Genomic DNA, 26,383 nt, shown 5'->3' with positions numbered 1-26,383 from the left:
TTTCTAGAGGCACCTGGGTGGCTCAGTGGGTTAAAGCTTCTGCCTTTGGCTCGGGTCGTGATCCCAGGGTCCTGGAATCGAGCCCCATATCGGGCTCTCTGCTCAGCAGGGAGCCTTCCTCCTCTCTCTCTGCCTGCCTCTCTGCCTACTTGTGATCTCTGTCTGTCAAATAAATAAATAAAATCTTAAAAAAAAAAACCAAAAACCAGAACAGTTTCCAAAGAAAGATCATTATAACACAGATACAACTTTTGGGAGAAACACTACCAAAGTCATTAATAAAAACTACCTATTTTCACATTTCCAAATAAAAGTGAAAGTGGTATTTTTATTTTTATTTTTTAAATTTTATTTATTTATTTATTTATTTATTTATTTGACAGAGAGAGAGAGAGAGATCACAAGTAGACGGAGAGGAAGGCAGAGAGAGAGAGAGAGAGAGAGGGAAGCAGGCTCCTTGCTGAGCAGAGAGCCCGATGTGGGACTCGATCCCAGGACCCTGAGATCATGACCTGAGCCGAAGGCAGCGGCTTAACCCACTGAGCCACCCAGGTGCCCCTGAAAGTGGTATTTTTAAAAGAGCAAATAGAATGTCCCTCAGATAACATGTTAAAAATCACTCCATCAAAGCTGGTGCAGCCAGTCTGGAAAACAGCATGAAGTTTCCTCAAAATGTTGAAAATAGAACTACCCTATGACCCAGCAATTGCACTACTGGGTATTCACCCTGAAGATACAAATGTAGTGATCCGAAGGGGCATGTGCACCTGAATGTTTATAGCAGCAATGTCCATAACAGCCAAACTATGAAAAGAACCTAGATGTCCGTCAACAGGTGAATGGATAAAGAAGATGTGGTATATATACAGAATGGCATACTAGGCAGCCATCCAAAAAACCTCAATCTTGCTATTTGCAATGATGTGGATGGAACTAGAGGGTATTATGGTAAGAGAAGTAAGTCAGAGAAACACAATTATCATATGATCCCTCTGATATGAGGAATTTGAGAGGCAGGGCAGGGGGTAGTGGGGGAAGGGAGGGAAAAAAATGAAACAAGATAGGACCAGGGAGGGAAACAAACCATAAAAAATTCTTAATCTCAGGAAACAAAATGAAGGTTGCAGGGGCGGGGGGGGGGGGGGGGGGGGGGGGGGAGGGATAGGGTGGCTGGGATATGGACACTGGGGAGGATACATGTTATGGTGAGTGCTGTGAATTGTGTAAGACTGATGATTCACAAACCTGTACCCCTGGAACAAACAAATCATTATATGTTAAAAAAAAATCACACCATTTACCTTATTAATAATCATGGGTTATTAACAAAATAACCATAAACTATTTTAAATTTCAACAGATCCTCAAAGAAATCACTTCCATCATTTCATTATGTTATATTCTGTGGCTAGAGATCATTCTTGAGCTGATGATAGTAACTTAAGCTTAGAAATGTAGCCACATGAGCCAAGAAACCCCCAGCAGAGTAAGAACATGTCACTTCCATGTGTTAAACGGGGAACAAAGGATTAGCTATATCTTAGGGATAAGAACACCAAATCAAAGTCCTTTGTCAGATCAAATGAGAAACAAATACCATCAAGAACAAGTACCACAAAAGGGAAATAATCAAGCTTCTCCAAAGGCAGATTTATATGATAAATGAAAATGTTTAATACTCTATGATCCCCTTAGAGAATGATATATTGAGAAAAACAAATCTTAAAAAATTATTTTTTAAAAAAGTAAATTGAGTTATCTAGGCCCAAACTGCTCATGATGCAAATATGTTAAACTGTTAACATCAAACAACTCACAAAAGGCAAACTGACAGTGACAAAATTCAACAAATATATACACATACCAATTCAAATATGAATTGTTCATGCCCATCTGTAAAAGCTGATTTATGCATAATTCCTTCACATCTTGTTATTAGCAACAGTCTTCATTGGTAACTTGGAATATGCCACCCCAATTTAAGTGGATAGGACATCATTTTAGGAAATAAAACTAGACCCCTAACATTTAAATGCTTCTTACTTAACATAAAGAAGAAGTGATTCTTATGTTGTTATGAAGTTCAAACTACCTAACTCCTTTCCAACTGTCTTTTTTATTATGAAAACAGAACAAAACAAAACAAAATAAAACCCTAAATTTGTTTCTCTAGTAGAACCCAGGAAAAGAGAAGAGTGAAAAATGTCTCTTGCCCCTGAGGCATAAAAGGAGAAAGACAGAAGAAGTAAAGGAGGGAGGAAGATAAGGGAAAAGGAGAAAGGAAAGAAGAAAGTTAAATAATCCTTGCTCAAAGATACAGAAACAGCTTTTAAAATCATGTTGAAATGCAAGGCACCCTAAGCTGTACTTTCAAATAAAGACAAACACATAAGGCACATGAGTTCAAGACTTGAAAGACAGTTAACAAATGAAGCAACCTTTCACTTTTGATTATAAAAATAGTAATCTAAAAATAGTATGAACACATGCAGTCAGCTGACAAAACTGTTTCAAAATGAGTCAGAATACATCTAAGATGAAAATACTCAAAGCAAAATACCAATGCCAAAAGCATGCCATATTGAAGGATTTTCAGGGGTTTTCTGAAATAAAATGTTTGTGAAGTTGTAACTTTATCCCTTGATTATAAACACTTGCTATACTTGTACACTAAATAGAAATGCTTAAAATTTTTATTTTTATTATTTTAAATAAATAATAAAATATTTATTTAAAATATTTATTATTTTAAATAAATAATAAATTTAATATTTATTATTTATATTAAATAACAAATGTTTATTATTTATAATAATAAATTTATTATTATTATTATTATTATTTATCAGGATCATGACCTGAGCCGAAGGCAGACACTTAACCCATTGAGCCACCCAGGCATCCCACCCCCTTTTTTTTTTAACTAAATAGAAACTTAAGTAGAAGAGTAAATTTTTAAATGTTCAAAATGATTCCCTATTAGAAATTCAGTGGACACAGAATAGCTCAGAGGAACGAAAACTAAAAAGTATTGCTGTATGTATGGCTGACTCTCCAACTGATTTCTCTAAAGTTTTTCTTTCTTTCGCCCTCTCTCTCTTTCTTCTTAAAGATTTTATTTATTTGAGAGAGAGAGAAGAGAGAAAGAGCACACAGAGGGAGAATGAGAGGGAGAGGTAAACTCCCTGCTAAACAGAAACCTGATAAGGGGCTAGATCCCAGGACCCTGAGATCATGGCCTGAGCCAAAGGCAAACACTTAACCAAATGAGCCACCCAGGCGCCCCTCTCTAAGATTCCTGCATAAAAACTAATAAGACTACTAGATTTCTCTGATTTTAAAAACAAGGCAACTGTGATGAAAAAATTCCAAGAACCAAAGAATCAGATAAACCTTCAAAGGTGAATTTTTATAACTATACATAGCCTGACCTGAATGGAAATAAGATAACAGGTACTCCTTTCAAAAGGTGGTAAATATCTGATAACAGTAAAAAGATTACAGAAGAACAAAGAATTACAATCCTGACAAATGGTTTAAGTACAATTTTTAATTTTTTTTTACAGAGACATTAAGTTTCTAACTTTGTCCTACAGGGCTGTCTCTCACCAAGCAAGAGCCCCTTCACGAGTGGTTCTAGATCATCAGGATTCTTTGTGATCCATTTAAAGTGAACAACACATTTTTAAGATTTTTTTTTTTAAGATTTTATTTATTTATTTGACAGACAGAGATCACAAGTAGGCAGAGAGGCAGGCAGAGAGAGAGAGAGAGAGAGAGAGAGAGGAGGAAGCAGGCTCCCTGCAGAGCAGAGAGCCTGATGCGGGGCTCGATCCCAGGACCCTGGGATCAAGACCTGAGCCGAAGGCAGAGGCTTTAACCCACTGAGCCACCCAGGCACCCCCACATTGTTTTTAAAAAAGAGTCTGCATCAACAGAGCTGCACTTCACAATGAGTACTCCAGCAGAGGCACACAGCCCTGGGTGTGAGCACTCCAAGCCACTGACCCAATAGAGTTCATCTTCCTGGAGCAGCAATTTTAGTCAACAGATACAGAGAAGAAAATTTTTTACTTATGAAAACATTACTTAATAAGCCCAATAAAGATATGAATGTTTAAAATAACGTGAAATTTCCAAGAAACTTCTCACACCAGACTGCTTTAAGAAACACTTGAGAGGGGCGCCTGGGTGGCTCAGGGTTAAGCCTCTGCCTTTGGCGCTCGTTGTGATCCCAGGGGTCCTGGGATGGAGCCCCACCTCAGGCTCTCTCGCTTAGCGGGGAGCCTGGTACCCTCCCCCCGGCCTGCCTCCCTGCCTACTTGTGATCTCTGTCAAAGAAATAAATAAAATCTTTAAAAAAAAAAAAAAAAAAGAAAGAAAGAAACACTCGAGAGCCTTGAGGAAAGAGAAGGAGGTATTAAGTGGACAGCTTGATTGATAGTATTAGTACAGGAAAAAAACACACTAATTTGGAAACTAGAAGACCCAGGGGAAAAAAGGAAAGAAAAGAGCATAGAAAGAAAACATGAGGGACTGAGTAATGAGGCAGACAACTTTAGATTGCAGGAATACAAGGTAAGTGGTGGCAAATCTATGTGGCTGTAACTACATGGAGGAACATTTTGGAAATGTATGGGGTACTTTTTTTTTTTTAAGATTTTATTTATTTGAGATGGAGAGAGAGTGACAGCACGAGCTAGGAGACAGAGGGAGAGGGAGAAGCAGGCTCCCCACTGAGCAGGGAACCCAGTGCAGGGCTCGATTCCAGGACCCTGGGATCATGACCTGAGCTGAAGGCAGCCGCTCAACCAACTGAGCCAGTCAGGCTCCCCTGTATAGGACATTTTTAATGATCGTAATTATTGGGGAGGACTCAATGAAACTTTAGTGATCCCAGTATATTAGATATCCCACAATTCATGGAATAGCCACACATAACAAAAAATTGTACAAGATGTTCAAATGTAACTGTACAACTACATATAGGTGAAAGAATTTTGACACTAAAAGTGAAGTGCTTTACCATTAAGTATTTTTTGCAGTTTTTAAAAAAAGATTTATTCATTTATTTGAGAAAGACCAAACATACAAGGTAGTTTGAGGGAGTTGGGGGGGCAGAGGGAGAGAGAGAACCTCAAGCAGATGTTGAGCCAGGGAGCCAGGAGACCCATGTGGGGCTCAATCTCATGACCCGAGATCATGACCTGAGCTAAAGGCAGACACTTAACCAACTGAGCCACCCAAGCACCCCAAGACTGAAGACTATTTCAATAGTCTAGAACCAACTGTCATTACACTGGCAACAAGCAGACATAAAACAAGCACTATCACAGAATTTCATTAGTAATTTTGTTGTTAGAATGCTTCATGTTACTATCATCCTTCTTGGTATGACACAAAAGGCAATTTATGTTGCAAAAATTAGACACTGACATTACTAATTTATTGCTTGTTAGTTTTCAATCTTATGGATTCTGTCCCCAGAAGGCCACTGCACAAATTCTCTCTGACTTGATAGGTCAATGTTTTTTCCCCCAATTCTTCCTTTGCCTCTATTCCTTTCACATGTAACAATGTTCAAAAATAATGTTCTGTGATACTAAGTAACTACTGCATTCCATATCATTTCATAAAGGATTACTGTGAAGTGTATTATAGATAAAGTCAGTTTATCTGCAAGAATATAATACTTCCTTTCCTCCAGCTTAGTACTCTAAAAATTAAACTTACTTCCCTCTTTTTTATCATATTTAAGTAAGTCATACCTATTGTTCTTTATCCTAGCACTGGGTTTTTGGGTTTTTTTTAAAGATTTTAGGGGTGGCTGGGTGCTTCAGTGGTTAAGCATCTGTCCTCAGCTCAGGTCATGATCCCAGGGTCCTGGGATCAAGCCCCGCATCAGGCTCCCTGCTTGACATGAAGCCTGCTTCTCCCTCTCCCTCTCCCCCTTGTTGTGTTCCCTCTCTCACTGTGTCTCTCTCCGTCAAATAAACAAATAAAATCTTAAAAAAAAAAAAGATTTTATTTATTTGTCAGAGAGAGAGAGAGAGCACACAAGCAGGGGGACCAGCAGGCAGAGCGAGAAGCAGACTCCCTACTGAACAACAAACCTGATGTTGGACTTGATCCTAGGACCCTAGGATTATGACCTGAGCTGAAGGCAGATGCTTGACTGACTGAGCCACCCAGGAGTCCTACTAAGTTTTTATTTTAATATCTACTCATAATGTTTTTATTTTCTTGTATGTCTTACACAAAATGTATTTTGACCATTTTAAAATTTAAACTTACTCATAAGTAGAAGCAAAATCTGAAAACCATTTTGAATCTTTAGTGTAATGCTGCCTGCATGTTTGAAATACATTTGTTTTATAATAAACTACCATCCCATTATGGGAACATTTTATGGTTAGACATTATTTATATTTATGGAGTCCAAGATGGCGGTGTCAGAGAAGACCTTAGTTTCCTTTGGTCCCAGAAATTCAGCTAGATAGCTATCAAATCATTCTAAACAACCTGTGAACTCAACTGGAGATCTAAGAAAAGAATAGCTGTAACTCTACAAATAGAAAAGCAACCACTTTCTGCAAGGTGGGAGGTGTGGAAAAGTGAATCTGAGGTGATATATGGCAAGATAAAATGCAGGGGGAGGGAGTCTCCAACAGCCAGCTACTGGAAAGTGACAGAGCAGCAGAGCACAAAATCAGAACTTTGAGAAGTCTGCTCCGGTGAGGGACATCCTGGTCTGAAAAGCATTCAGGCAGTAAAGTGGGGGCAGAATCCCAAGTGAGACAGTGTGGTTTCAGGACCCTCAGGGTCACAGAAAGATCGGGGGTGCCTATTGAGTTAGAGCTCCCAAGTATCACAGCTGGGAAGCCAGCTGCTAAGAGTAAGCCCAAGAGGAGGCTCTCAGCTCGGGTTGCCATAAACCATGAACTGCGCACAGTGGGGCCACAGCTCTCTGAGCAGGGGCCCAACAAGCAGCACAACTGGGGAGATCCCCCTTCCTTCCCTGGGAGCAGCAGCATGGGAGCACACCACAGGAGTCTACAGGATTTGGCGACTGAAAACAGAGTCATGTGCCTTAGAAATGCTTGGTCACAGGCTGGGGGGGGATGGATGTGGACGGAGACCAGGGAGATAGGAGTGACTGACTGCTTTTCTCTAAGGGCTCAATGAGAAGTGGGGCCACAAGCTCTCTGCCCCCAGGCTGGAGATCGGGAAGTTGTCATGTTCATTCTCATCCATGAAGCTGCGTAGAAAGCCTTCATGGAACAAAAGACACATAGAGCACACCTGAGCAGGTTATTTGGCCGGGCCCTCTGACAAGCGCAGTGCAATTCCACATCGGGAAAAGACATCTGAGAATTAAGGCAAGAGGCCCCTCCCCCAGAAGGTCAGCAAGAACATCCAGCCAAGACCAAGTTTACCAATCAATGAGAACTGCAAAACTCCAGCACTAAGGGAATATAGCATATAGAATTCATGTTTCTTCCCCCACAATTCTTTAGTCCTTCACAATTTCTTTCCCTTTTCGATCAATTTCTTATTTTATCAACTCTTGTTAAAATATTTATTAATTTTCATTTTTACAGTTACATTCAGTCCTTTCATTATATTTAATTTTATTTTTGCATATATGTAAGTTTTTTTCTTTACAATTTTGGAATGCGGTTTATTCTAACAGATTAAAGTATACCCAAAATCTAGTGTACAACTCTGTTCTCTTCACCTGTCTAATTGTATTCTTTTTTACGTTTTTTTCCTGTTTTGTTGTTTTTAAATTTTCATCTTTACAGTTAAGGTCTAATCCCTTCAATGTATTTAATCTTATATTTGTATAAATATAAGGTTTTCTTTCTTTACAATTTTGGGATCTAGTTTTCAAACAAAGGGACCTGTAAAATACAGATGGGATCCAGTGTATTGCTCTGTTCTGTTCACCTGTCTGATAATATTCTCTTTTTTGGTTGTTTATTTTATTTTTTTCAGTTTCGCATCTCTTCTGATTTCTTTAGCTTGTATTTCTCTGGGGTCGTTTTGCCATTTTAGTATTCTGTTCTCTCACTCATCTATTCTTCTGTGGACAGAATGACAAGATGGAAAAACTCAACTCAAAAAGGAGAAGGGTCAGTGCTGACTGCCAGGGACCTAATCAGTATCGACATAAGTAAGATGTTAGAACAAGAGTTCAGAGTAACAATTATAAAAATACTAGCCGGGCTTGAAAAAAGCCTAGAAGACACCAGAGAATCCCTTTCTGGAGAAATAAAAGAACTAAAATCTAATCAAGTCAAAATAAAAAAGGCTACTAATGAGATGCAATAAAAAAATGGATGCTCTACCTGCTAGGATAAATGAGGCCAAAGAAAGAATTAATGATATAGAAGACCAAATGATGGAGAATAAAGAAGCTCAGAAAAAGAGAGACAAACAACTACTAAATTATGAGGAGAGAATGAGAGATAAATGATGCCATTAAGCAAACAATATTAGAATAACTGGGATCCCAGATGATGGTGGGGGGGCAGACAGAAGGCATACTGGAGCAAAATTATAGCTAAGACCTTCTCTAATCTGGGGAAGGAAACAGGCAAACAAATCCAGGAGGCACAGAGAAACCCCCTCAGAATCAATAAAATAGGTCAACACATCAAGATATTACAGTGAAACTCGCAAATCTCAGAGACAAAGAGAACATCCTAAAAGCAGCCCAGGGACAAAACGGCTAAAACCTATAAGGGTAGAAACATTATACTGCCAGCATAACTGTCCACAGAGACCTGGCAAGCCAGAAAAGACATGTATCATACATTCAAGATGCTAAATGAGAAAATGCACAACTAAGAATACTTTATCCAGCTAGGATGTCTTTCAAAATAGGAGAGATAAAAAACTTCCAGGTCAGGGACACCTGGGTGGCTCGTGGGTTGAGCGTCTGCCTTCAGCTCAGGTCATGATCCCGGGGTCATGGGATTGAGTCCTGTACCAGGCTCCCAGCTCAGCGAGGAGCCTACTTCTCCCTCTGCTCATGCTCACTCTCTCTCTCCCTCTGATAAATAACATCTTTAAAACAAAAACAAAAACAAAAAAACTTTCAAGACAAATAAAAACTGAAACAATTTGTGTTACTAAACCCTACAGGAAATATTAAAAGGGATCCTCTAAGTAGAGATAGCACAAAAGTAAATAGACTAGAAAGGAACAGAGACAACATACAGAAACAGTGAGATACAGATAACAGAATGGCACTAAATTCATATCTTTCAATAATTACTCTGAATGTAAATGGACTAAATGGTGGCACCTAGGTGGCTCAGTTGGTTAAACCTCTGCCTTCAGCTCAGGTCATGATCCCAGAGTCCTGAGATCAAGCTCCACGTCAGGATCCCTGCCCAGTGGGGAGCCTGCTTTTCCCTCTCCTCCATGCTCATGTTCTCTCTCATTATCTCTGGTACTATGTGTGTGTGTGTGTCTCTCTCTCTCAAATAAGTAAATAAAATATTTAATTTAAAAAATGGTCTACAATGGCACAATCAAAGGACAGAGGGAATCAGACTAGATCAAAAAGCAGGATCACCAGCTGTCTTCAATGGGACGCCTGGGTGGCTCAGTGGGTTAAAGACTCTGCCTCTGGCTCAGGTCATGGTCCCAGGGTCCTGGGATCGAGCCTCGCATTGGGCTCTCTGCTCAGCGGGGAGCCTGCTTCCTCCTCTCTCTCTCTGCCTGCCTCTCTGCCTACTTGTGATCTCTATCTGTCAAATAAATAAAAATACCTTTAAAAAATGTTAAAAAATATGCTGTCTGCAAGAGACTCATTTTAGAACCCCAAACCCCTCCAGGTTTAAAGTGAAGGGGTACAAAACCATGTACCATGCTAATGGACATCAAAAGAAACCTTGGGTGGCAATTCTTATATCAGACAAATTAGATTTTTAAACCAAAGACTGTAATAAGAGATGAGGATGGGCACTACATCATAAAGAGTCTATCCAATAAGAAGATCTAACAATTGTAAATATTTATGCCCCTAACATGGGAGCAGTCAATTATATAAACCAATTAATAACAAAAATAAAGAAATACATCAATCATAATACAATAATAGTAGGGAACATAACACCCCATTCACTGCAATGGACAGATCATCTAAGCAGAAGATCAACAAGGAAACAAGGGCTCTGAATGACACACTGGACAAGGTAGACTTCACAGATATATTCAGAATATTCCATCCTAAAGGAACAGAATACATACATTCTTCTCAAGTACACATGGAACATTCTCCATAATAGATCACATATGGGTCACAAATCAGATCTCAACCGGTACCAAGTGACTGGGATTATTCCCTGCATATTTTCGGGCCATAATGCTCTGAAACTTGAACTCAATCACAAGAGGAAATTTGAAAAGAACTCAAATACATGGAGGCTAAAGAGTATCCTACTAAAGAATGAATGGGTCAACCAGGAAATTAAAGAATTTTTAAAAATTCATGGGAACAAATGAAAAGGAAAACAACTGTTCAATTTTGGGATGCAACAAAGGCAGTCAAAAGGGAAGTATATAGCAATACAAGCCTTTCTCAAGAAATAAGAAAGGTCTCGGGGCGCCTGGGTGGCTCAGTGAGTTAAAGCATCTGCCTTCAGGGTCCTGGGATCGAGCCCTGCATCAGGCTCTCTGCTCGGCAGGGAGCCTGTTTCCTCCTCTCTCTCTCTCTGCCTGCCTCTCTGCCTACTTGTGATCTCTGTCTGTCAAATACATAAATAAAAATCTTAAAAAAAAAAAAAAAAAGGAAATAAGAAAGGTCTCAAATACACAACTTAACCTTACACCTAAAGGAGCTGGAGAAAGAACAGCAAATAAAGCCTAAATCCAGCAGGAGAAGAGAATTAATAAAGATTAGAGCAGAAATCAATGATATAGAAACCAAAAGTACAGTAGAACATATCTGTGAAACTAGGAGCTGGTTCTTTGAAAGAATAAGTTAAGACTGATAAACCTCTGGCCTGACTTAACAAAAAGAAAAGAGACCCAAATAAATAAAATCATGAACGAAAGAGGAGAGATCACAACCAACACCAAAGACATACAAACAATTATAAGAACATATTATGAGCAACTATATGCCAACAAATTAGGCCACCTGGAAGAAATGGATGTATTCCTAGAGATGTATAAACTATCAAAACTGAAACAGGAAGAAATAGAAAACCTGAACAGATCCAAAACCAGCAAGAAAACTGCAGAAGTAGTCAAAAATCTCCCAACAAACAAGAGCCCAGGGCCACATGGCTTCCAAGGGGAATTCTACTAAACATTTAAAGAACTAATGCCTATTCTTCTGAAGCTGTTTCAGAAAACAGAAATGGAAGGAAAACTTCCAAACTCTTTCTATGGGTCAGCATTACCCTGATCCCAAAACCAGACAAAGACCCCACCAAAAAGAAGAATTATAGACCAATATATCCCTGATGAACATAAGTGCAAAAGTTCTCACCAAAATTCTAGCCAATAGGATCCAACAGTACATTAAAAGGATTATTCACCACAACCCAGTGGGATTTATTCCTGGGCTGCAAGGTTGGTTCAACATCCACGAATCAATCAATGTGATACAACATATTAATAAAAGAAAGGATGAGAACCATGTGATCCTCTTAACAGATGCAGAAAAAACATTTTACTAAGTACAGTATGCTTTCAGGATGAAAACTCTGTAGTGCAGGGACAGAGGGAACATACCTCAATACCATAAAAGCCATATATGAAAAGCCCACAGGAAATATCATTCTCAGTGGAACTGAGAGCTTTTCCCCTAATGTTAGGAACACGGCAGGGATGTCCACTATTACCACTATTGTTAACATAGTACTAGAAGTCCTAGCCTCAGCAATCAGACAACAAAAAGAAATAAAAGGCATCTGAATCAGCAAAGAAGTCAAACTCTCACTCTTCCCAGATGACATGATACTTTAGGTGGAAACCCCAAAACACTCCACCCCAAAATTGCTAGAACTCTTACAGGAAGCGAGTAAACTGGCAAGATATAAAATCAAGGCACAGAAATCATTTGCATTTCTATACACCAACGAGGCAGAAGAAAGAAATTAAAGAGTCAATCCCATTTACAAATGTCCCCAAAACCATAAGATACTCATGAATAAACCTAACCAAAGAGGCAAAGAATCTGTACTCAGAAAACTATAGAAACTCACGAAATTAACTGATGAAGACACCAAGAAATGGAAAAATGTTCCATACTCATAGATTGGAAGAACAAATACTCTTAAAATGTGTATGCTACCTAGAGTAATCTACACATTCAATGCAATCCCTATCAAAATACCATCAACTTTTTTCACAGAACTGGAACAAATTATGCTAAAATTTGCATAGAACCAGAAAAGACCCCAAGTAGCCACAGGAATGTTGAAGAAGAAAAACCAAAACCACTGGCATCACAATTCTGGACTTCAAGCTCTATTACAAAGCTGTAACAATCAAGACAGTATGGTACTGACACGAAAACAGACACACAGATCAATGGAACCAAAAATAGACCCTCAACTCTATGGTCAACTAATCTTCGACAAAGCAGGAAAGAATGTCCAATGGAAAAAAAGACAGTCTCTTCAACAAAGGGTGTTGGGAAAATTCGACAGCCACATGCAGAAAAATGAAACTGGACCATTTCTTTATACCATACCAACGGATGAAAGACCTAACTGTTAGATAGGAATCCATCAAAATCCTAGAGGAGAACATAGGCAGCAACCTCTGTGAAGTCAGCTGCAGCAACTTCTTGCTAGACACGTCTCATCTACAAAGGCAAAAATGAACTTTTGGGACTTTATCAAGATAAAAAATTTTTGCACAGTAAAGGAAACAGTCAGAAAAACCAAAAGACAACCAACAGAATGCAAGAAGATACTTGCAAATGACATATCAGATAAAGGGCTAGTATCCAAAAATCTGTAAAAAACTAATCAAACGCAACACCCAAAGAATAAATAATCCAATCAAGAAATGGGCAGAAGACATGAACTGAGATTTCTCCAAAGAAGACATCCAGATGGCCAACAGACACATGAAAAAATGCTCCACATCACCTGTCATCAGGGAAATACAAATCAAAACCACAATGAGATACCACCTTGCAACATTCAAAATGGCTAAAATTAACAAGTCAGGAAACAACAGATGTGGCCGAGGATATGGAAAAATGGTAACCCTCTTACACTGTTGGTGGGAATGCAAGCTGGTGCAGCCGCTCTGGAAAACAGTATGGAAGTCCCTCACAAAGTTGAAAATAGAGCTAAATAGAGCTACCCTATGACCCAGCAATTGTGCTACTGGATATTTACCCTAAAGTTACAAATGTAGTGATCCGAAGGGGCATATGCACCCCAATGTTTAGAGCAGCAATGTCCACAATAGCCAAACTATGGAAAGAGCCCAGATGTCCACTGACAGAATGGATAAAGATGATGTGATATATATGTATATAATGGAATACTACTCAACCATCAAAAAAGGGAAATCTTGCTATTTGCAATTATGTGGATGGAACTAGAGGGTATTATGCTAAGCGGAGTAAGTCGATCAGAGAAAGATTAATTATCACATGATCTCACTCACATGTGGAATTGAAGAAACAAAACGGGATCATAGGGGAAGAAAGAAAAAAAAAAACAAAATGAAATCAGACAGGGAGACAAACTATAAGAGACTCTTAATCATTGAAAACAAAGTGACAGTTGTTGGAGGGGAGCTGGGTGGGGGGATGGGGTAACTGGGTGATGGACATTAAGGAGGGCACATGATGTAATGAGCACTGGGTGTTATATAACACTGATGAATCACTGACCTCTACCTCTGAAACCCATAACAAATTATATGTTAATTAATTTAATTTAAATTTTAAAAAGACATTATTTATATTTATTTTTGTCACTGAGTGTGGATAAAGTATATAGGTAAATTATATTACTTACAAATTTCATTTGAGAATAACTACGCAATACCGAAGGGGGTGCTGCCTGCTTTAAACCTAGCAAAGATTTCAGCAAAGACACGATGTTTCTTCAAAAGACCAGGAACAGCCATAGTGAAACTTCTAAGGAAGAAGGTTTCCATGAGAGCAAGAATGATGACATGCTTCAGGAAAAGACATGGTAATAAGCAGAGTATCAAGATGCAGGGGAGAACTATAAGCACTGACTGACACTAACAATGATAAGCTCTGACAAAAATTTCCAGGAAAGAAGAAAGACATAGATATGTATTAGTGACCATGCAGGACTTAAAAGGAACCAGCTGCCTGGTAAAGGTACACCTCAGGGCAGGAAGTAAGACACGTGATTATAAAAAAGCAAGTAAAGGACTTGCTGAAGAAGAAATTATTGAAGAAACTGCCTTCTCTCTCCTAGCATTCACCAAAGATTTTCTGAAGCAGTCAAAATCAGCCAGGAAAATTTCAAAAAGATAACTTATTGGGGTGCCTGGGTGGCTTAGCGGGTTAAGCATCTGCTTTTGGCTCAGGTCATGATCTCAGGGTCCTGGGATTGATCCCCGCATCAGGATCTCTGCTCAGTGGGGAGCCTGCTTCCCCCTGCCCCCGCCTGCCTCTCTGCCTACTTGTGATTTCTGCCTCTGTCAAATAAATAAAAAAATAAATAAAATCTTAAAAAAAAAAAAGATAACTTATTTTGAACACAATTAAAAGGTCCCTGAAATCTATAAGACACTGATTCCAGTCAAAGCCTAAATGGCCTCATATTTTAAGAAGGCCCAATCAATCTGCCATGTTTCCTCCAGCAGAATTAATACTCAAAAGGAAGCTTCACCACAATACTTTTATGCTAAATTTTGGGTTTTCATAATAAATATTTGTAAAAATATATTTGAAGATGTACCCTTTAGCTTCATGGTGAATTTTGCTCTTTTTATGGTTGAAATGGGTTTCCTTGTTCTAATCCCATAAAATCTTCAGGAAAGAAATGATCTCTTACCACTCTATTTGTGACCACTGTGCAAAAACACTGTGCAAAAATTAGGAGCTAAATTCAGGATGATCTACAGTCATTTTTTAAAAATTCTTTTCATTTAGGGGCACCTGGGTGGCTCAGTGGGTTAAGCCTCTGCCTTTGGCTCAGGTCATGGTCTCAGGGTCCCGGGATCGAGCACCGTGTCAGGCTCTCTGCTCGGTAGGGAGTCTGCTTCCCTCTCTGCCTGCCTCTCCGCCTACTTGTGATCTCTGTCAAATGGATAGATAAAATCTTTAAAAAAAAAAAAAATTCTTTCATTTATATCATTTCACTATTTACTTATGACCTAAGAATCTTTTGAAGTCTGCCACCCTGCCATCTGCAGTCATTTTCAAAAAATTCAAGGTAAGGGTGTAACAAAGGCTGCTGACTTCAGTGAAGCCTGAGAAATGCTCAGGATTAAAAGAACTGAACTGAGGAGACTACAAGTCACGAAATAATGAAAACATGCCTAGAATTGAGATAGAAAAATCACAGAAATTGGGGCGCCTGGGTGGCTCAGTGGGTTGGGCCGCTGCCTTCGGCTCAGGTCATGATCCCAGGTCCTGGGTTCGAGCCCCACATCGGGCTTTCTGCTCAGCGGGGAGCCTGCTTCCTCCTCTCTCTCTGCCTCCCTCTCTGCCTACTTGTGATTTCTCTCTGTCAAATAAATAAATAAAATCTTAAAAAAAATAAAAATAAAAATAAAAATAAAAATAAAAATTCTTTTCATTTAGGGGCACCTGGGTGGCTCAGTGGGTTAAGCCTCTGCCTTTGGCTCAGGTCGTGGTCTCAGGGTCCTGGGATCGAGCACCGTGTCAGGCTCTCTGCTCGGTAGGGAGTCTGCTTCCCTCTCTGCCTGCCTCTCCGCCTACTTGTGATCTCTGTCAAATGGATAGATAAAATCTTTAAAAAAAAAAAATTCTTTCATTTATATCATTTCACTATTTACTTATGACCTAAGAATCTTTTGAAGTCTGCCACCCTGCCATCTGCAGTCATTTTCAAAAAATTCAAGGTAAGGGTGTAACAAAGGCTGCTGACTTCAGTGAAGCCTGAGAAATGCTCAGGATTAAAAGAACTGAACTGAGGAGACTACAAGAAGTCACGAAATAATGAAAACATGCCTAGAATTGAGATAGAAAAATCACAGAAATAGGGGTGCCTGGGTGGCTCAGTGGGTTAAGCCGCTGCCTTCGGCTCAGGTCATGATCCCAGGTCCTGGGTTCGAGCCCCACATCGGGCTTTCTGCTCAGCAGGGAGCCTGCTTCCTCCTCTCTCTCTGCCTGCCTCTCTGCCTACTTGTGATTTCTCTCTGTCAAATAAATAAATAAAATCTTTAAAAAAAAAAAAAAAAGAAAAATCACAGAAATAAATCTTAAAGGACTTAATTTATAAAAAAGAAAGGAAAATAACGGAAGTATATAAAATGGTGCTCTTCAGGGAATGAGTTCATGTGTGTATGACAAACAACTCTAGGTAATGAGAGGAGAGATAAATTGAAGAAAATTGTAGAAACTTTCCTAAACATAAACCTCAATCACAAATAGTTTAGGAGATTTTTCTTAGAGGCGCCTGGGTGGATCAGCCGGTTAAGCCTCAGACTCTTGATTTCAACTCAGGTGTTATCTCAGTGTTGTGGGTTCAAGGCCCGAGTTGTAGAGCCTACTTATTAAAAAGAAGAAGATTCTGAGTCCAGCCTGGTGCGGAGCACAGGAAGCTCAGGAAGCTCCACAGGTGCTGAGGCATGAGCTCCTGGGCAGCTGGCTCCCTCCCGCTCTCTCCTTCCCCACGCAACAGCATGAAAGCCTTTAGTCCAGTGAGGCCCATTAGAAAAACCAGTCTTTTAGACCACAGCCAGGTCATCTCCTGGAGCAAAGCCTTGGTGGAGGACACGCTGAGCCTGCTGTACAACACAACTGTTATTCCAAACTCATGGAGCTGGTGCCCAAGCATCCCCAGAACAAGAAGATGAGCAAGATGAAAACCCTGCAACAAGATACCTTCGACCTGCACATTACCCTGTACTTGCACCCCACTATTGTCAGCCCATACCACTAGTGACCTGAGCAAAGCCAGGCATCCAGGGCACCACTGACCACCCTAAACATGGGCATCAGCATCCTGTCCTTGCAGGCTTCTGAATTAATGTCAAACAACAGCAAAGCACTCTGTGGCTGAATTACACGGTGTTCATGACTTTCCTTTTCTTTGCATAACAACAAATCCACAGGATTCGTTCTTTTAAGACACTGAACTACTTATTTTTCTAAGATTTCATGTATTTATTTAGAGAGAGAGGGAGACAGTGAGACCATCTGTGCACACGAGGCAGGAAGCGGCAGAAGGAGAAGCAGACTTATGAGATTACGATGCTGAGATCGTGACACCAGATGCGGGCAGACGCTTAACCGAATGAGCCACCCAGGCACCCCCTGAACTTATTTTTCAACCACTTCACAGTGAGAACAACAAGTTGAATAGACATTTTTTTAAAATGGAAAGAAAACTAAGACCATCTTCCCCAGGGTATTCTCTGACCTGGACTGTGATATTAGTTATTTATGAAAAAGACTTTTAAATGCCCTTTCTGCAGTTGTAAGATTTTCTTTATATACTATTTTCACCATGGGGAGTGAAAACACTAAAATCCTAAGGAATTTGCCAATTTAACGAGGTGGAACGTGAACACCAGAAGAATCCAGTGTTCAGTTACTTAAATGAAGTCTTTCGGCCAGAAATGACCCTTTTGTTTTGATGCAAGCCTAATGAATGCTCTGTGTGTGTGTGTGTGTGTGTGTGTGTGTGTGGTAAAAGCCTGTGAACTCTTTAATTAGAGTTTTCTTGTATAGTGGCAGAGATGTATATTTCTGCATACAAAGAAAGCGTAATCATGTACTTAAACGCTAGTAAACTTAACCCTTTTACACAAAATAAATCATGTGTTTGCTGAATGGTGAGTGGCTGCTTTATTTCAGAAGACCAGTGCTTAGATTTTTTTTTTTTAAAGATTGTATTATTTGACAGAGAGAGAGGAATCACAAGTAGGCAAAGAGGCAGGCAGAGAGAGAGGGGGGAGGGAGGCTCCCTGCTGAGCAGACAGCCCGATGTGGGGCTCGATCCCAGGACCCTGAGATCATGACCTGAGCTGAAGGCAGATGCTTAACCCACTGAGCCACCCAGGTGCCCCTAGTGCTTAGATTTTTATTATGCTATGTTATAACTGAACCCAAATAAATACAAGTGCAAATTTATGTAAACTGTGTAAGATTATAATAAACATATCTGAAGTTAAAAAAAAGAAAAAATGGGGTTTTTTGTTTTCTTGAAGTAGCCCAATGCAAGGCTTGAACCCAGAGCCCTAAGTTCAAAAGTCAGACACTTAACCAGATGAGTCAAAGTTTAAAAGTATTTTAAGACAAATATGCTAAGACTAAAAATTAAGAGCTAGATCACAACTAGATAAAGCCTTGTTAACAGGGAGAAATGATACTTCGCAGCCAAGTCTAAAATCACTATTTACCAAAAAAGACAGATCATCATACTGTACTCTGTAAACTCAGAATACAGAACGTACCAGAATTAGAGATCTGGAAGAGTTAGGATGTACATAAAAGAAGTTATAATCAGCCAGACATTCACAATCCTAGTATGTCTAAACATTACATTCTAGTGTGTCTAAACCAAGAAGCCATGCATGTGAATAGCTTGCATTCCATGAACAGTCACTAAAACTAATGCTTCTTTATCTGGTATGTGGGCACCCTCTGGAATATGCCAAGCTCCTCTCCTTGAGGCATTCATTTTACTTAAAGAATTAAAACACATGTGAATATATAATGATGAACGCCAAATGTGCATTACTTTCAATGATAAAACACTAGATTTCAAACAAAAATCTGCTGTCTTTGGCCACTATGGTAATGTTAACTGTCAGATATCCTGGTAGGAAATTCTTAAGTGAAATTTCAAGTATAATTTAAAGAGGGCAATAAATTATTTTAAGAGTCAAGTTACAAAGAAATGAGCACAATGAAATGTATATTTGCTTATCTCAAATAACCCAATTATTTCTCAATTATGACCAAATTCTAAAAGCCCCCAAGTGTTCCCAAAGAAGTACTTTAAAAGGAAACTTACTTAGGAAACCAATTTAATCCTAGATGTTCTGTCTTGGAATATAATATTCTTTCTACCATGTCATAAAGTGGTCTCCAAGGTAACTCCAAATCATCTCTTGAAAGAAGTTCCTTTTTCCTAATCAAAAAAAAGTAAACATATATGAGTATACTCATGTACAGCTGTTATATATTACACCTACTACACAGCGAGGACAGTCATCCTGGTGGGCCTTGCTGCCCCTACCCACAGCAACTCACTGGTAGAATGCAGCAGTAGGAAAAATAATGCATCAAATTCTTATTGCTGCTCAAACCTCAAAGAGCACCAGGTAAAAGGGGGATTTAAATTTGTGCCACTATTACTGTCAATGAATTTCCTATTCTCCCATGTTATCTATGAAGCATTTAACATTTCCAGCATTGTGCTGGGTACCTAGGAGTAAAGAATAAATGATTCATGACTCCTCTAGGATCTTACCACATATAAAACGGAAGAGAACTAGTTGAAACGAACAACAGGTGACATATGTTTCCATGTGTGCTACAAAACAGAAGGCTTCACAGAGGAGACAGAATTTTAATTAATTAACACATATGGCTTAAACTTATGATAAAATTTTCTGCAACCTTTTTGCAAAGTGGCAATTTGGGACTTGGGTCTTCTTACCAAAGAACACTTAGCTTGTGTTGCCTAAAACCTTGAAGAAACAAACCAAAAACTGTTAGGAGAAATCACAGGAAATTTACTTACTTTAACAAGTTGATCAAGAGACGGGCAAATCCCTGCATCATGCTGATTTCCAGTTTCGGAATTGATACCAGCTCGTACAATAACTTGATAAAAAGAACATGATCTTCTTTGCTAAATTTTCTCCCATAAAGTCGAATATATCTGCAACAAAAAAAGCCAATATAGCCTTTAAAAATAAGTATGGTGACATACCCATATTCATTGCAGCATTATTCATAATAGCCGAAGTGTAAAAGCAACATGGATGTCCATCAATGGATAAATGAATAAACAAAATGCAGTGTGTATTTGTATATGCATATACATGGATGTGAAATTAGCCAATCACAAAAGACAAATACTGCATGATTCCACTTACATGCAGTATCTAAAATAACCAAACTCACTGAAACAAAAAGTGGAATAGTAGTTGCCAGGGACAAATGGAGGTGGGGGACACAAGGAAACCAGTTATTCAAGGAGTATGGGATTTCAGTCATGTTAAGATGAAAAAGTTCTGAAGGTCTGTAGTACAACAATGTACATATCTCTAATAATACTGTACTGTACACTTAAAAAAACATTGTTAAGAGTAAATTTATGTTTTTGCCACAATAAAAAAAAGTGTACTGTGACACCTTAATTTCAAATGTCCTCGATGTTAAGCATTTTATGTATCTACTCATTATGTAGGAAAAATTATTCTGTTTTAATTAAGACTACCAATATTAATTTAATTAACAAAAGGCTTATAATTATAACTGAATTCTCATCAAGAGTCAATGACCAATTACAATACTGTTGTCTTATTGCTGTTTGGTATTCACTGTCTTTTGGCCATTAGTCACCCTGAAAGGCGTTCCCCTGCCCCCTTCCTTTTATTAAGCAAAAGCTCACTCAAGAGAATGATCTGTTTATATATAACTCCTAAAACTACTTAAAAACAGCATATCACAATATAAAGAATAAAAGAGAACAAGAGAGTACAAATATATAAAAGTTTACTGTTTAACCACAGAATCTTTGAAGAAAGAATAATGGTTTGCTTAGAATCCTAAAACAATACACCAAGTTACATAACTCATAATACCATATGTTTGCGAGTTAACTCATAGTATAATTAAGTTACTATCAAAAATCATATAGTATTTTACCTCGAAGTTGTACACTTTCAGTTTTTTAACTTTAGATAACCAAGGTAATCAAAAACATCAACCTTAAGTAAAGGAAAAGGTGTCCTAAAAAGAATGACTAATTATAGACTATTTTGAGGATGCATAAGTAACAAAAACTTAAGTAACCAAAAACTTACTTAGAACAAATTAGTGGACACTTAAAAATCATAAAATCCCTTGAGAAATTATCATTTTACAGACAAATATATAAACTAACAGAAAATTAATATTCCTTATATGGTCTTTAGCACTTCTCCAATAGCTAGGATCAAAATGAATGCTTAACTTCTAAAATTAGGATATCTAACTGCTTTTCCTTTCCATAAATTCCTCAAAATTCTTGGTCCACTAAAAACATAAAAACTTTTTCATTTTCTCACACTGTTGTGTATTTATTTATTCATTCAGCTCTTTTCTGTTGTTTCAAGATACAATCCCATGATTTCACCTTAGTACCCTGTGACCCCATAGTACAGACAGCAGAGCAATGAAAGCGAGATACTGTTTTGCTTCTGCCAGTAATCACCATGCAAGTTTCTTAACTACAGTGGGCTGGTAAAGCAAATGGAATAGCGAAGGCAATATATAAAAACCCTAAGCCCAGGGCTACCAGAGGTATTTGAAGATGCTGAATAAATGTGGTATAGCCTCCTGCAGCATCCCCTCAAGTTCACTGTAAATTCTGAAGTAAAAGGATCTATGCTACTTTCAAATGAAAGCAAACTATACTCCTAAGAACTACACGGAGCAGAGTTCAAAGAGCCATCCTTTGTTTTCAGTGGCTACTTCAGGTCTAGCCAGGACTGGGGATGCCTCTGGGGTTCTGTTGTTACTCTCCTCTGTGGCTAGGATACTTCTGGGGGAAAAAATGGGGAAACATGGCTCTAAGCCACCAAAAAAACTTAGCTACAGTCCATTGCATTTATTGCAGTAGAAAGACAACTATATGCTTAACATTAGGAACACAAAATTCAGAGCCTCAAATTTAGTATTATGAAAGGAAGAGACCAACAGGGGGATTCCTAGAGGAGGCAGAACTGCTGACAAAACTAGAGATGTTAGGGGATTACTCAGAAAGAAACCTATTTTCCCTGTCAACCAGGAAACAGTTCTTGTCAACCAGAAAGTGGTTCTTGTCTCAGCATTTCTCAAAATGCAGTCCAAGAAAAATTCATTCTGAAGAGCACAAAAGTACAAGAAGAAAATTAATAATTGTTTTTCATAAAAATTGAGAAATTCAGGGGGCACCTGGGTGGCTCAGTCAGTTAAGCATCTGCTTTTGGCTTAGGTTATAGTCCCAGGGGACTGGGATCAAGTCCCACACTGGCTGCCTGCTCAATGGGGAGCCTGCTTCTCTTTCTCCCTCTCCCTCTGTGTGTTCTCTCTCTCTAGCTCTCACTCACATAAATAAATAAAATCATAGTGTGTGTGCTGCTGAAGCGAGCACTAAATAAAATCTTTAAAAAAAAATAGTGAAAAGCCCAATCTGATATTTAGATATAACCACCTGAGAACTCCCAATTACATAAGGACTCCTTCAAATCAGTAAAAGACAACCTATTTAATTTTATTTTTTAAAATATCTTATTTATTTATTTGACAGAGATCACAAGCAGGCAGAGAGGCAGGCAGAGGCGGGGGGTGGGAGAGAGAAGGCTCCCCACTGAGCAGAGAGCCCGATCCGGGGCTCGATCCCAGGACCCTGGGATCACGACCTGAGCCAAAGGCAGAGGTTTTAACCCACTGAGCCACCCAGGTGCCCCAAAGACACAAAAGACTCAGGTAGGCATTTCTGAGAAGACAACATACAGATGACTAATAAGCATATGTAAAGATACTCAACACCCTTACTCACCAGTAAAAGCAAATTAAAAACAACAGTAAAGTACCACTTCACACCCACCAGACTGGCTAAAACTAAAAAGCCTAATAGTATCTGGTTTGGGTGAGAATGTAGAACAACTGGACCTTTCATATGTGAATGTGGGTGTATAAACTCGTATATCCACTTTGGAAAAAGTGCCTTGATATTACCTAGTAAATGTCTATTAGACTGTTTAAAATGCATATCCCTGAGTTCCATCTTAAATCTAGACCATTAAAATACCAGGAGCGTGAAATGCAATAAAATTAAAAAAAAAAAAAAAAAAAAAAAAAAGGAAATTAAAAAAAATACTCAGGGTGGAGGCTAAGAACCTTCATTTTTCAATAATTACTCCAGTTGGTTTTTCTGTATATTTATGTTCAAAAATCCTACTTTTAACCATATTAAGAGATAATCTTTTCTTTTTCCAATTAATTTTCACTTCAAGTTTTAGAACTAAAAATTACTATTAGATGTCTCAAATTACTTGAAAACCATGGTAACAATCACGATTGCTCTTTTAAACAGAATATTTCTTAAATTATCCAAAATATACAGATGATGTTATTATGTTCCATCCTCCCACAGGAGCAAAAAACTATGAAAGATAATACGAAAGCACTTTTTACCTGCTTCCTTCCTCCTCCCAACCTTACAGTGTATTAATCAAATGCTTTAATTTTTAATCTCAAGGAAAGAAAGGCAGTAGCATACCAGGAACAGTAGTTATTTAATAAAGCATGGAATACTGTCAAGGTTTTTTCTACTATATATCCTGAACATAGTTTAGTATTCATTACAAGGAAGTTTAAAGTAATATAAAATTATACATTACTGAAATGAACTAAGAATTAGAGCTTGACGAGAGGCTAAAAATACTGGTTTTCAATACAAGCTCTGTCATTCACCAGTTATTTTTCTTCAAGGCAATCACTGGGTTTCTAAGGTTCTAACTGTATCCATCAATCAAGTAAAATTAACATCATTTCAGAACTTTAAGACTATTTGTAATTATAAAACATGTACAACATTTAGTAATGACATTTAATCTTAAGTAAATGCTTTATTTTGGGTAGTCCTAGTCAAAAGACAAAAAAAAAAAAAAAAAAGGAATTTTACCTATAAAATTTAAAAACCAAGAGTTTAACTATATTCATTTAAAACACTTATAAATTTTTTTGAAAGATTTTATTTATTTGAGAGAGAGAGAGAGAAAGCGAGAGAGCACAAGCAGGGGGAGGGGCAGAGGGAGAAGCAGGCTCCCCAGTGAGCAAGAAACCCCATGCTGCACTCAATCGCTTTTAAAAAATTCTACATCTAGGGCTGCCTGGGTGGCTCAGTCAGTTGAGTGGTTGAGCATCTGATTCTGGATTTTGGCTCCGCACTCAGTAGGGAGTCTGCTTGAGATCCTCTCCCTCTTCCTCTGCCCCTCTCCCAGCCTTGTTCGTGCTCTCTCTCTAATAAATAAATAAATCTTAAGGGAAAACAAAACAAAACAAAACAAATCAACCCACATCTAGCAGTACGTCCTAAGTAATAACCTAGAAAATCAAAGTCATAATGCCAACCCACATGTGCAGTAAAATTCTCCTAGGGGAAAAGAAAAGGAAGCTGACGTAAGAGAATAGTTTGTTAAATTGTAGTTTATGCCTTTAGATAAAATGTAGTCATTTAAAATTATGGTTTTAAGGAACTTTAGTGGATATGAAATGAAATGTTATATAAAGAAAAAAAGCAGGACACAAGGGGCACCTGAGTGGCTCAGCAGGTTCAGTGTCTGCCTTTGCGTCAGGTCATGATCTGGGGGTCCTGGGACCAAACACCGAGAGCAGGGAGCCTGCTCTTCCCTTTCCCTCTGCCCTGCTCGCATTCTCTCTCTCAAATAAATGAAATCGTTCTTGTTTTTTAAGATTTATTTATTTATTTAAGAGAGAGAACATGGAAGGAGAGCAATGTGGGGTTTAATCCTAGGACCCTGGGATCATGACCTGAGCTGAAGGCAGATGCTTACGTCAACTAAGCCACCCTGGTGTCCCAATAAAATATTTTTTTAAAAAAGCAGGATACAAAACATATATGAATATAACCAGAGAAAAATACATAATCATAAAGAGTAAAAGATAAAATAAACACCATAACACATTACCTCTATGTGGTAAAACAGAGTGATTTTCATGTTCTCCTATATAACTTTGTTTATTCTAACTTTCTAAAGTAAGAAGGCATTATTTTTGTAATTAGAATTAACATGTAAAAACATTTCATATCAAATTTCTGTTATAAAATACAATGTTTAAGATCAGGTAATGAATATTTCTGCATTTCTACGTTTCCCTTAATAAAAACAGCCCTTATCAAAGATTACTAAAGTCCTACTTAAAACAGCACAGGAGTCAAGTTGTATGGTTCTCACTAACCAAAAATGACATCAGAGCATGAACAATGGTAACTGACTGTAATGTATGTTTAAATCCATTGAGTTCATAATGAAACTAAAAAATATTAAATACAAACAAAAGAAAACCCCACAGGTTATGCCCTTGGAAGAATGGTATCGAACCAAGTCATTATCTTAAAAACTGGTAAAGAGGGTGTGTGGGTGGCTCAATCCCGTTAAGCCTCGGACTCTGGATTTCAGCTCAGGTTGTGATCTCAGCAGTCAGATTCAGCACTCCCTCCAAGGAGCCCATGCTCAGCTGGGAGTCTGCTGGGAGTCTGCTTGAGATTCTCTCCTTCTGCCCTCCCCGTGCTTGCATGGGCACGTGCTCTCCTCCCCCTCTCACTCTAAAATTAATAAATCTTAAAAAAAAACACACACAACTGGTAAATAAAGAGAACCAATGAAACATTTATCCTGGCTTCTACAGGAATTGTACCTCAGGGTAAACAATAGTTCAGGTATAAAAGTTTTTTAGAGAACTTCAGCTAATAAGCAAAGAACCATTTTGAAATCTCTAAAGAATGTACAATGGCTATTAACATCACCAAAAGAGAGCCAGGGATCATGTGTCTCCTGATACAAGTATACCATATACCTGATAACTAGTCTTGATAAAGAAAATGAAATTTTATGTGCTGAATAGCAGCAACAAAATCAATGACTGTATGTCTCTAACATTTCAATCAGACTTCAACTAAAAGTAATTAAAATTATATAATTAATAAAGCTGACTTTAAAAGACAAAAACTGAGATTACAGAAACTGTGCCCTCTTTTTAATCTTCTATGGAATACCTAGACAACTGGTCACAAACTCACTTAATTCTAATACGGACATTATTCTGGACAAAAAGTCTATAATAAAATATAAATTAGAAAACATTAACACAGTATAACAAAAAGAAACCAAATTATTTAAAAACACACAGTCTTAAAAATTCAATAGCCAATATCTGATTTAGGGCATTCCCCCTCTAAGAAGCACTTCCTTTAAAACCAAAATCCTTTAAAGGCAC

The 26,383-nt window shown here is 38.3% G+C and overlaps 1 protein-coding gene and 1 pseudogene across 4 annotated transcripts in view; one reads left to right on the top strand and one right to left on the bottom strand.

Annotated features, from left to right (window-relative positions):
• Positions 1–26,383, bottom strand: part of PSME4 (proteasome activator subunit 4) — a 115,244-nt gene that overhangs the window by 75,863 nt on the left and 12,998 nt on the right. For all 4 annotated transcript variants that reach the window (XM_047743854.1, XM_047743851.1, XM_047743852.1 and 1 more), the window contains exons 2-3: positions 19,911–20,051; positions 19,179–19,295 (exon numbers count right to left, since the gene is read on the bottom strand). In XM_047743854.1, the coding sequence (XP_047599810.1) occupies positions 19,179–19,295; positions 19,911–20,051 (258 nt within the window). The remainder of the gene's footprint in view (positions 1–19,178; positions 19,296–19,910; positions 20,052–26,383) is intronic.
• LOC125108288 (DNA-binding protein inhibitor ID-2-like) lies at positions 16,840–17,414 on the top strand (annotated as a pseudogene).

The sequence above is a fragment of the Lutra lutra genome, chromosome 9 (assembly GCF_902655055.1).
Source record: "Lutra lutra chromosome 9, mLutLut1.2, whole genome shotgun sequence".
Classification (NCBI taxonomy): Eukaryota; Metazoa; Chordata; class Mammalia; order Carnivora; family Mustelidae; genus Lutra; species Lutra lutra.
Note: the sequence above shows the minus strand (reverse complement) of the source record. Positions and strands in the feature narration are given on the sequence as shown.